Source organism: Anthonomus grandis, chromosome 3 (assembly GCF_022605725.1).
Source record: "Anthonomus grandis grandis chromosome 3, icAntGran1.3, whole genome shotgun sequence".
In the NCBI taxonomy this organism is placed as follows: Eukaryota; Metazoa; Arthropoda; class Insecta; order Coleoptera; family Curculionidae; genus Anthonomus; species Anthonomus grandis.
In genome coordinates, this window is record NC_065548.1 from 23,482,110 (window position 1) to 23,494,485 (window position 12,376).

Consider the following 12,376-nt stretch of genomic DNA (forward strand, 5'->3'; position numbering starts at 1 on the left):
CTGGAATATCAGCAAAATGACTTCCATGAATGGCTTTTCAAAACAAATTCTCTTTAAAAAATGTTTTCGTTTCTTTCGATGTCAAGTGCTAATTGTCCATTACTAAGATTAAATGGGATATACTTTTTGTCTTCAGCGATAATCGCACGGTCAGTGGTGCATTTTTACTGTTTATGACTTGGTTATTCTGTATTATCCTTTCGCCTTAGTAGTGTTCACTTTTCAGTACATGCTTTGAGATGGTGGTGTTTATATATGTTGTCGTAAAATTTAAAAGATAGTCTTTTAGAATAACAGAAATTTTGTTACAATAATGCCTGGAAAAATTTTAAATAAAAAAGTTGAAATCATACGATTGGTAGGAGGCGAAAATCGTAGTTTCCGAGTGGATGGCAGCATTACGACTGCAGGTTACCCCCCTCCCCCCCACGTCACGTCAACGTCGTCGACTAACAAAGGATGAAAAAAATTTTAACTTCTTTAGAGATAACCCAAGATCAAACCTAAGAGATGCTGGCTGATTTAAATGCAGGATGTCCAAAGTTTAAAAACATATTCTGAAAGAAGGAGATTGAAATGCCAGATTAGATTATTGCCTGTGGTTATAAGGGATGTAATTTGAAGATGACGGTGTCTTTTTCAAAAATATCTTGTACACGGATGAAGCCATATTTGCTACCAACGGCGTGGTTTCATCACAAAATATGAAGATGTAGAGTGAGAATCATGTAAAAGGCATTCTTCTTTTAACATAAGTCTTTTATGGTATATTAAAGGATAAAATGTTCGGGCTGTTTTTTTTATGGAAACCTAAACGCGGCTGGTTTTTTTAACTTTTCACAAACTGATTTTTCAAATGCTATTAACAAATTTCCATTAAAATACTTTCAAAACTTGCATTAATAATTGGATGGGGCATTATACCAGCAATTCATAATGCAAGGATTGTTAAAAATTGGCTCAATAAAAATTTCTCCAATACCTGGATAGGAAAAAACAGTCCTTTGGTCCATATATTGGTCGCCGCAGCCTTCGGATCTGACATCGCTTAATTTTTTTTTCTGGGGAAGTACCTTGCAAAATAAAGTATACGTCAATAGACCTCAAACACGAGAAGATTTTGATTAAATAACGCTTAAGATCGTTTAATTTGTTGTTAAAGCGATTAAGAGTGGTTATTAAGTTTTCCTGTACGTTTGAATTTTGAAAATCGGTCAAAAAACAAAATTTTTATAGGGGTGGAAACAATTTAGTGTGGACATACTGTATATATTAAATTGAGTATGAAGAGTTTACCCCTTACTTTTCCTTTTCTACAGATTTCCGAAATTATAGTACAGGGTCATATATGCATTGAATAGCTTAATTTAAATATTTATTTATTTTACTTCATATATCCACATACATACAAAATCATGCACCTAGACAACCGAATATCTGCATGTGCTAACTGTTTTTACGAAAAAAAAAATTATCAAAGTATACCCTAACCATTACAAAAATAAAGAGTCACAATAACAAATTATACAAATGAATACACATCATCTTACCCCCAACCCTAATTCACCTTCACAAAAATCTAACCTAGATGAAGAGTTCTTTAAGTTTTGTTCTATTTTCGAAAATAAAGTTTTTACATAATTTTTTAAATGTTTTGAACCTATAAACACTCTTGATGTTGCTTGGAATTAATTTAAAAATGTTTGGTGCAAGATAGTTTAAAGATCTCTTGTTCAAATTTGTGTTAACTTTTTAAGTAAGTGTTTGTTTACGCAATTTCTGGTATTTTAAGAATGCATTACATAAATATTTTTTTTTAATAAGGCAGTATACCTCTAATTTTAGATAATCGAACATCAAAAATGTCGCTGGAGTATAACATGGAGAGATTTGTTGAGGAGAGCTTATTTTTTCAAACACAACTTTTAAAATATAGTTTTGCACTACGTTTAAGAAATTTAAAAAGTTTTGATACAGACCTCCTCATACAACAATAGCACATCTGATAAGTGACTCCACCAAAGATTTATATACAGATATTAATAATTTTTTACATAAAATGTGCCTTAAGATATAAAATGTTCGTAATAGCTTTCGAATATTCTTAGTTAGATTTAGAATATGTTCGCTCCATTTTAAATGCTTATCCACTGTAACACCCGAATATTTAGTAAAAGAGACCTTCAATTACAACTTCATGTTGAGTATCCTAACCTACATGTAAAAAAGGGAATGTTGGGTGGTTTGCTTCAGTTAAAGAAAATGCAATATAATGTACTTTATATATGTTGAGTGAGAGCTTAAATGAGTCTAACCATCTTTTTATTTTACGAATGCCCATTGTTGTGCTTCTCCTTAATTTATCCCAAGTATTATCTGAAAAAATTACTATTATGTCGTCGGTATAAGATATTACACATTCATTCACAATTTCTAGATCTGTTAGTGAATTAATATACAAAATGAAGAGTAATGGGCCCAGTACGGTTCTTTGAGGAATCCCAATCTTTACTTTCAGGGGATCACTCAAAATATTTTCTATTTTTAAAAATTGTTATCTACTTTTTAAATAGTTTCTCAATAAATTGAAGACCGGCCCCTCATGCCGGACCTGGACAATATATTAAGAAGCCGGTCATGGGGCACGGTATTAAAGGCTTTTGCCAGATCTAAGAATACCCCAATACACTTTTTATTATCGTCGAGTAAATTTGAAATTTGTTTAGTAAGCTGGCAAAGGGAGTCTGTGGTACTAGATCCACAAAGAAAATCATATTGGTGTTTGGATATTATGTTTTTTTTTCTTTAAATATGTTAATAAGCTATCTTTGAGGCACTTTTAAAGATTTTTGAAAATTTATTTATTACGCTAATAGGACGATAATTACTGATATTTGCCTTGTCTCCGGATTTAAAAATAGGTGAAACAACTGAAACTTTAAATTGTTCAGGGACTTTACCTGTGGCAAAAGTTAGGTTAATAATGAACCAGGGGACGAGTTAAAGATTGATGTGCCGTCTTAATAAATCTAGATGTAAAATTATCAATTCCCGGAGAACTATCATTCTTAAGACTATTTATTTGTATGATTACTTCGTTTTCATTAACTGGATTTAAAAATAATGAATCAACTACTGGAACAGGATCCTCCAATAACATATTTTGAGTTGGCTTAATTTTTCTAGACATATTTAACCCTACGTTAATGAATTGCAATAATTTGCTAGTTCTCTGGGGTCATTAAAAAGGGCATTTCCGATCTTATTTAAACATATTCATATAACACCATACTTATTTTTATTATTCATAATAAATTTCCATTAAAAACAAAAATAAAATTTTGAGATTCGGGTATGACCTGAGGACAAATTAGGCAAAACTCTGATATTCAGATATTCGTATACTGGGTTGCCTACGTTTCCACATAAGCCAGTATTACACAATTTTTAGTACAATACTAATGCGACGCCCATGACTATTGCTAATAAATGACAGCCCGGCAACCCTGTTTGTCAATTTTTATTTGTCATTCTTCAGAGTACACTTCGGCGGTGAAGTGTACTTGTGTGCACAAGATTTTTTCGGTGAAATCGACTCGTTTATTACTATTTTTATCAAAAAAATTATGTGGAAGTGATAGAATTCTGTGTGGCTGGGACTTATAGAAACATTGTGCAAAGCATATTCAAGTAATTTAAGTATTAGGACCTAAAAAATGATCAAAATGGAAACGGATAAGATCGAAGACGTTACAAGCAATAACACGCAGGTAAACCCAATTTAACTCGTAATTTATGATTTATTCGGCAGTCTATGACACGACTGATAAATTTACAAAGTATTGTTTGTATGGAATGCATGTTTAATAGAAGGAAATGTAAAGGAATAAAATTTACGTGGGCAACGACTTTTTGTAAAAGTAAACTGTCATCTATCTGTCAACCTTAGCCTTGCCTGCTTTGGCTTTGCTTATTATTTGTAAAGCATAAGAAAGAAAGTTTCTTTTTTTGGAGGAATTATTCATTCTTATTGTTTATGCCAATTTAATTTTATACTAGCCATGTCATATTTATAAATTTCCCTTTTATTTGTGCATTAGGAGACATTCTGGTTAACTATGCTGAAATTAGTAAGTAGCACAAAACACTTCTACTGTTCTATCCTATAACTGTAAATAGTTTTTTTTTATTTATATACCAAGTTATTCTAATAATAACTAGTTGTTCTTTGTCGACGAATTGTTTCTTCTTCACTAATTCTTAAGACAGTCTGTTTGCTGACCTTTTTAGATTTTAATGCAAGTTAGTTTCTTTTTTTGCACAATACCTTTGTTGGCCTGTTTTTATGCAATCTTATTTCCTTAATTAGTTTTGATTCTTATTTAGTTTTGTAGGTAAGTAATGCTTATATTAAGACAAAAAATAGCAATAATAAAATTTTTGAGGGCACTTCTCGTGGGTGTACAAGGAAAACTCTGTAAGTCCTAAAACTAAAAATGTGAAAAAAAGCAATTTTAAACTTTCCAAGTTTTATGTAAAATCCAATTTAATTTTTTATGTTTACTAAATGCATTTTTTGGGTAGTAACATCTGCTTAGAGTTAATTTAGGTTTAATTAAAATACATTATTTTTTAGAACAAATTGTTTATTAACATTTTTAAATAATAATTGCACTTAATGGGTTTTCGCTGACAAACTAATCACATTTTTTGAGACTTATCAGATTTTTCTTCATAAACTGTATTAGTTTTTCTGAACAAGGTAATGAGAAAGAGGCTCATTGTCGGAATCAGAATTAGTTTCTTCATCGGAAATTCCAATACTGGCTTCTTCAATATTTTTTGCAGTAGAAAGAGACTGGTACTACCCATGGAATTCCGAAGGAATAGCACCACTTTTGCATAATTTCAAAAGATCTTCTTTTTTCTTTGTGCTTATCGGTAAAGGCCCTTTATATAGTTTCTCTAATTTTTTTTGGAATTGCTGGTGGTCTACCTTTTCCCCAAATTCTAATAACCTTATAATCGCTGCTATGTTCGTATTTATATTTGATAATAGAGTAACCTGAGATAATAGAGTAACCTGAGTTGCCAAAGCTGCTTGACTGCCTGGTCAGTCATAGGATTGCCTGGAGTTTAAAATCTTTATTTAATCCTGAGCAATTTGGATTTATAAAAGGCAGATCTACTGATGCTAATTTGGTGCTGTATGTCAACTACCTCTACTGCTGCTTGGAGAAGGGACTTCAGGTTGACTCAATATATACAGATTTTTCCAAAGCTTTTGATCGGGTTAACCATGGGGGGTACTCTTGCAGAAGCTTAGGGCTTTAGGTATTGTGGGACCTCTTGTTCAGTGGATCTCGGGATTCATCAGAGGTAGAACCCAGATTGTTAATCTTGGAGGTACATGTTCCTCTGAAATTTTGGTGCCATCTGGGGTACCACAGGGCTCTCACTCGGGCCCTGTTTTGTTTTGCCTCTTTTTGATTGATTTAGTTTAGAAACTTGAAAATTGTCGTGTGCTAATGTTTGCTGATGATGTGAAGCTATTTAGGCTTATCACATCCCTTTCTGATGCTGTGCTCCTGCAAAAAGACCTCAATTTGTTCTTTGATTGGTGCCACTTGAATAGAATGTCCCTTAATATCAATAAGTGCCATAAAATTACTTTTTCTAAGCAAAGAAACCCTATTGCTTTTCTTTATAAAATAAATAATGTAGCAATTGGTGTCAAAACAGAGGTTTCTGACTTAGGAATATTTATTGACTCCAGGTTGTCTTTTAAAAGTCACATCAATCAGGTGACTGGTAGGGCAATGAAAATGCTGGGTTTTATCCAACGGTCTACAACTGATTTGTCTTTGTTTACTTTTAGATTACTTTATTGCTCTCTTGTTAGGCCCATCTTGGAGTATGGCTCAATTGTGTGGTCCCCGTCATATAACTGCTACATTGAGCAGATTGAAAAAACTCAAAATAAATTTTTAAGGGTGGCGGCTTTTAGATGTGGTTACAGGAGACAGGAGTATTACTATCAGTGGGTCAGGGATAACCTGAACTTACCCACATTAGAGTCACGAAGAACATTACTCGACTTATGTTTTATGCATAAAGTTTTAAATGCTACTATAGATTGTCCCGAGTTATTGTCTCTTTTTAAACTTAGGGTGCCTTCCAGATTGAATAGACAATCAGAAATATTTTCAGTCCCATTCCACCATACCAATTATGGCATTAATGAGCCAATTACACGAATGGCTCGAAGTGCTAATGGTCTGTCAGGACAGATAAACTTTTTTGACTCTAGGATAACATCTTTTAAGGGGCAGTTAAAGAGTATTATTTCATAGGGGCTTTAATTAATTAACTCATCTACACCTTTCACTGATTTATAGATAGTTTTGTATCTGAATATATATGTTTGTATGGGTATGCTATGTAATACTTTTGTAAATGGATTCCGTTAATAAATAAATAAATAAATAATATCAGGATGCAATTTTGAATACTGCAAACTTTTAATCAGTAGCCAATTGACTGTTTCCCCTCCAATATCTTTAGATCTATTTTTAATAAGCAAATCAGATAATTTTTTTTAATCGTAGAATTCATTAAAACATAATTCTTTAACGTTGTATGGTTCCCTCTGCTTATTACAATTTCTTTTTGATCTTGCGATACGGAAAATATTAGTCCAATTTTTAATGGTATGCACTGGCACATATTTTTTTGCACATTCAATGGAGCTGTGCATTGAATCCACTTCCATTCTTATTCATTAGAGGAGTTTTTTAACCACATATTTTAAGGTGATTTTACTGTGTTTGTATAACATCATTTATTGTTTTAGTTATAGTCGAATTTTAATTTAATGTTCTTAGTGTTAGTACTGTTAAGTAGTCTGTTTTGACTTTACCTATGTATTTTTTGACTTGTGTAAAATTTATATTACTGGCATCAATAAAAATTATGATTATGATTATGATTATTCCATATAGGAATGGCCGCTCTCCAAAAATTTGTGTTCAATTACCTCAAGATGACTCATATGCACTAAATAAAACAATAACACTGCTATTTTGACCTCCACATGTATCGGACCTCTTTTATATTTAGTGGCAAATTTTTTAAATATTCAAAGAGGCAGGAGCTAATTTCTGAACTTCCCCTCTTGCCGTTTAGCTTAGTCCAGCAATAGCAAAAGGGCTCTATTTGGAGGAGCTGATTCATAAATGGTAAGGTTGTAAACACAAACTTTTCATGAATAGTACATTGGGCTAACATCTGAGCACGGAATCTGCAACACAGACTGTAAGTCAAATGTTACTGAGCAAAAAGCCCTATCCTTATCTTTAATTTTTTCTGCATTGCAGTCATCCTTTCTTCTTAGATGACTCAGGTAAATCTCGTCATATTCCTGTTGTTGGTCTGCTGTTACTAATTTTTTCTTATTTTTTTCTCACTTCTGGTAGAGATCCTTTTTGGGTTTAAAAAAGCGAAATTATACTCTTTTATTAATAATTTATAAACCAATTAAATGCATGTAATAGATTTTTCCTGAATAATATTTAGTCTCTCCAGACTTAATAACTTGGAAGCTAGACGTATATCTTCTATTTGAACTATATTGGACTTAACGGGTATTTAGTATGATAGGTTATATTTAAATGGACTTGGCTATGCAAAAAAACGATTTTTTGAAAAAAGTGGACTTACAGGGTTTTCTTTGTACGCCCACGTTCTGTAGTAATTTTAAGAAATAAATAAATCCCTGTTACAATGCCTCTAGGGATATTTAACAACAATATAAAGTATTATTCTTCTTATTCTACAAGGAGTTCTGAATGTCTGTTTATTGTAAAAGCTGTCTCCATCTGTTTGTTGGTGTTCCTACTGATTTTTTGTTTAGGTATTATTGTACAACAAATATTGTTAAAAATACCAAAGTATATCGGTACCTAGGTATATCAATAGAATTGTCATAAGAGCATCTTTTGACATATTATATCGTTTTCCATCACTTTCGGTTAACAGGAAATGACACTATAACTTTCTTATTTTAAATAATTGGTAAATTATTACATATTTTTCGGACCCACTCTATAAAGAAACCAGACTTTTTTAATCTGTAGCTGTAAGACAATTTAATAAGAAAGATATACTATCATTAATTACACACCCTTATGCTACTCACTCAAAGAACCTAACTGTCTATGTACCAAAAATAAACACCACATTAGGACAGCATTTCTACTTGTATCTACTTGTTTGTAAGTAAAATTAAAGGAGTGAATTCTAAGCCAATCTAGAGAGTATATTAAATATATCATAGACTTTAAAAATAAGTAGACATATTTATAAATTTTTTAAATTTATTTGGAAAGAACAGTAGCTCTGTTAACCTTCCCCTTTTATTATCTTTATACTTAGGTACACATTTACATAGTTTTAAAGAAGTAGACAAAGTTTATTTTAAGTCCTAAATACTGAATTTACAATATTGTAGCAGATTTGCTAGGTCGATACAAAGATAATAATGAACAGAATATTGCAACCTACACCTAGATAACCTAATATCTGTATGTGCAAAGGTTGCAACACATATACTCTCCAACATACATGTTTATTGCCAGAGATAGTATAAATAAACCCTTATTTATTACTATTTATTCCTGATTTAGAATCAAAACCCTATTTTGACAGATATCACTAGCAACTTGCCCTTTAAACTTCCAAGATTTTATCAATTGTTTATTGTACAATATCATCCACTTAAAAATTATTATATAAATGTGCTTTAGCACTAGCATTAAAATAGCATAATTGATATATAAAATAGTTTTATAAAGACTATGAGATATAAAATAGCTTTTTATGGGTATTATTGTAATAAGTTTGATACTACCAAATTAAGACTTTTGTTTAAATTATTACTCTGTATATTATATAAGCTCCTGACAAGGTTTACCTTTTGTGGGTCATTGAGTCATAAAGAACATATAAATCTGCATTATTCTAAAGTTTTTATTGTTAGAATTGTTTAGAATACATTTTAAACCAAATATATATAATACACAATGGAACATAGCTCTGTGTGTGTATAAGGGATGTAATTACTTTAATATATATCTATTTACAATATAACAAATTTTAATAACCTATTTTGTTCACAAAATGGATCACTAATAATTATCAAAATTATAATATAATATAGTTCTATATCAATAAATATGTTTATATATTAAATACAATATTATTAACCATCAACCAATTGTTTAACTTATTTTTTATATTTTTATAAGGAGCAATTTCTAGTTCATTTGGTAATATGTTAAAAATCTTTGGCACTGTATATAAAAGGCTTCTTTGACATTTTGTAAGTCTTGCATTTGGGACTACTGCCATGTTTATCTGCCATATTGAGAGTCCATGATTTATAAAGTTTAGTAGCAGAATACACTATTTTTAGAGTTTTTAACTTCATAAACTTGTGCAACTGATAAAACTTAATTAAACATACATTAATTTCCTGATTTTGTTTGATGTATACTGAAGATGTGCCTGCCATTTTAGGTTAGAGTCCAGTATCATTCCAAGGTACTTGCATTCATCAACAAAAATAATTTCAAGTTGGCACTGGCACTGGCATTCATACTGATGAACTTTTAACTTTGTGACTTGGGATCAACTAGTCTTGGCAGCTGAAAAGTTCAGGAAAACTGACTTTCTGGCATTCATTGTGCTGATCAAACCAGGCTTTTATATGTTTTTTATTTTTATAAGTGCAGTTTTGGCCTTTATTTTTGCTTCAAGCCAAGTCTTGGCTGTAACAATCAGTACTGTGTCATCATCAAAACACACTGTCCCTGCTCCTCTTTAATTATCTCAAATAACCCATTTACATAAATTGTAAATAGTATAGGGCCAAGCACTGTCCCTTGTGGCACACCATATTCGACTAACTTGTATGTGCTCATTGAATTGTTGATTTTAATGCTTTGAGTACTATTTGCTACCCAAATTGTTGCTCTGATATTATGTTATTTACATTTAGATATTCATTCAGCCTAAGTTTAATGCACTTTTCTATTACTTTTGAGAGGTTGCTAGTTAATACTATAGATAGATAGTTATTTAAGGCCTCTTTGGCTCCTCATTTATGCATAGGAGTAATAATGCCATGTTAAAAAATTTGTGAAAAATAACCACATTTAAATATTTAATTTATTAAATGTAAAACTGGCTCTACTATATAGATTTCATTTTTTTTTAATGATTTCAACAGATATACCATCATTACCTTGGAGCTGCCCTATTTTTTAGCAATTTTATCTGAAGTATAAGTTCATTTTTGTTGACAGGTTTGAGGTTCATAGTTTTCCCTACTGTTTTTATCTGTTTTAAATTTAATTTGTTATGTATTTTTTATTTTTTTGGCCATATTTTTACCTACATTACTAAAATAATTATTAAAAGCATCTGCCACATCTCTATTATTATCTATAGTTCTGCCATCATTATCAATCACATTGTAGCTGTTTTGAAGGTTTTTTTTTCCTTTTTCATTTGTTGCCTCTTTGATAATTTTCCATGTTTGTCTAATGTTTTGCTTTGATAATTCAATTTTTCCAGAATAATAATTATTTTTTGTTAGTTTTATTAGGTTACTAAGCCAATCTCTGTATATTTTCAACTTTTTAAATGCTTCCTCTGTATTTTGAATTGTGCTTATTTTTTTTAGTTTATCGCATTGCCTAATAGAAGTCAGAAGCCCCTGTGTTATCCATGGTTTTAATTTTCTTTCTTTACTTTTAATATATTTTTCTTCTGTCACAAAGTCAATGTTCTTTTTAATTTTATTCACAAAAAGATTAGCACAACCAATTTTCCTCTTTAATGAACAAGCTAAGTTTTTTATAGTTTAACCTTTTGATAACACCATTTTTAGGTAAGTCATTATTCAATGACTTTAAATTAATATTTAATAGGATAGGAAAATGGTTAGAAATTCCACTGTACATAACTCTCAACTGTACAGCAGAAAACAGCTGAAGGTTGTTGGCCATTTTATGCTCTAGTAGGTTTCATGGCACAGATATACCCAAATCCATTTGGCACATTTTAATATTGTACCAATTTTATTTATTTGCATTATATTAATGGTTATGTTTCCTAAAAAAAATTCAATGTAAAAAAACTTTGTGATACATTTTGTATATAGGTCACCTGTTTGAAATATAAAGTTATTTTTATCTAATGACGGAAGCCTATTATAGTGCCCTTTTAACCCTATATTTTTGTTATTTTTATTTATTATAGCTCTGACAAATATTGCATTTCCTACATCTTCCCACAACTCAATTTTAGGGAAATTTTAATAAGAAACCTATTTTATAGTAATGAAGAATATCTGAAATCCTAATTTTAATCTGTTTTTTTAATTTTTTTAAATTTGTATGTAACTAAAACTATCTATAGTTTTTTTCAATTGAACCTCTTTATTCTTTGATGTATGTTAGGCTATTGGTAAGTTTACATCAATAGATGGATTTGAATTTAAATGATAAAATGTCTACTTTTCTAGACCTAATTAGAAAGCAATTAATCATAACAGGTTTCTTTATGTGATAGTTGAGAACTTACCAAGGAGCTGCTCATCAACACAATGTTCATTTTGTACATAACATATGAAATAAAACAGGACAAACTTTTTGAAATGTTTCAAATGTCTGTTGGCTCATATATAAAGTTTTATTCCTCATTCCTTTGAAGACCTGAGCAATTTCAAAAACCTTTTAGCATATTGTGTCAGAGAGATCATTATGTCAAGAAATATTACTTTTGACTATTATGATTTGTTGTGATTCTGTTGCCCTAATGAACCTTTTTTATGTTATATTTGTTGTTTTTATTAAATATTTTAAATTTTCTCTTGTTAGTTTCTGGTTTATTGTACTCATTTTTTAATTAGTATTTAAATATACTTTGCAGTACTCTATACCTTTCTGTGATTTTATATTTATTTTTGTCTTAGCTGATTGTCTATGGCATATACACATTGTAGTTTGAAATCATGTAATAAAGATGAGTAATTATTTTGGTTTGTCATAGAAATGGGACTAACTCTGCCTAAATGCAGAAAAAACATTTACAACATAAATACCAAGTTTTATGGCTTGGAATGTTATGGAGTGATCTTTATATATGCATCCCACCAAATTATTTGTAATTTGGGTAGGTAGACAATTAAATAGTAAATTATTGACATGTTCTTGAATGCCATGGTCGTCATGTCAAAGTTTTTCAAAATTGCATTGTCTCATAAATTTTATGATGAGGTTAAACATCTCAATTTCACATTCATCAAATAAAT

General features: G+C 30.5%; 1 protein-coding gene across 2 annotated transcripts in view; it reads left to right on the forward strand.

Moving 5' to 3' along the window:
* Positions 1 to 3,538: 3,538 nt before the first annotated feature.
* LOC126733912 (beta-TrCP) overlaps positions 3,539 to 12,376 on the forward strand; it is a 58,596-nt gene continuing 49,758 nt past the window's right edge. The window contains exon 1 of one of the 2 annotated variants that reach the window (XM_050437372.1): positions 3,539 to 3,770. In XM_050437372.1, the coding sequence (XP_050293329.1) occupies positions 3,717 to 3,770 (54 nt within the window). In that variant the 5' untranslated portion in view covers positions 3,539 to 3,716. Of the gene's footprint in view, positions 3,771 to 3,970; positions 4,131 to 12,376 lie in introns of those variants that run through there. The other variant, XM_050437373.1, reaches the window with a different exon arrangement.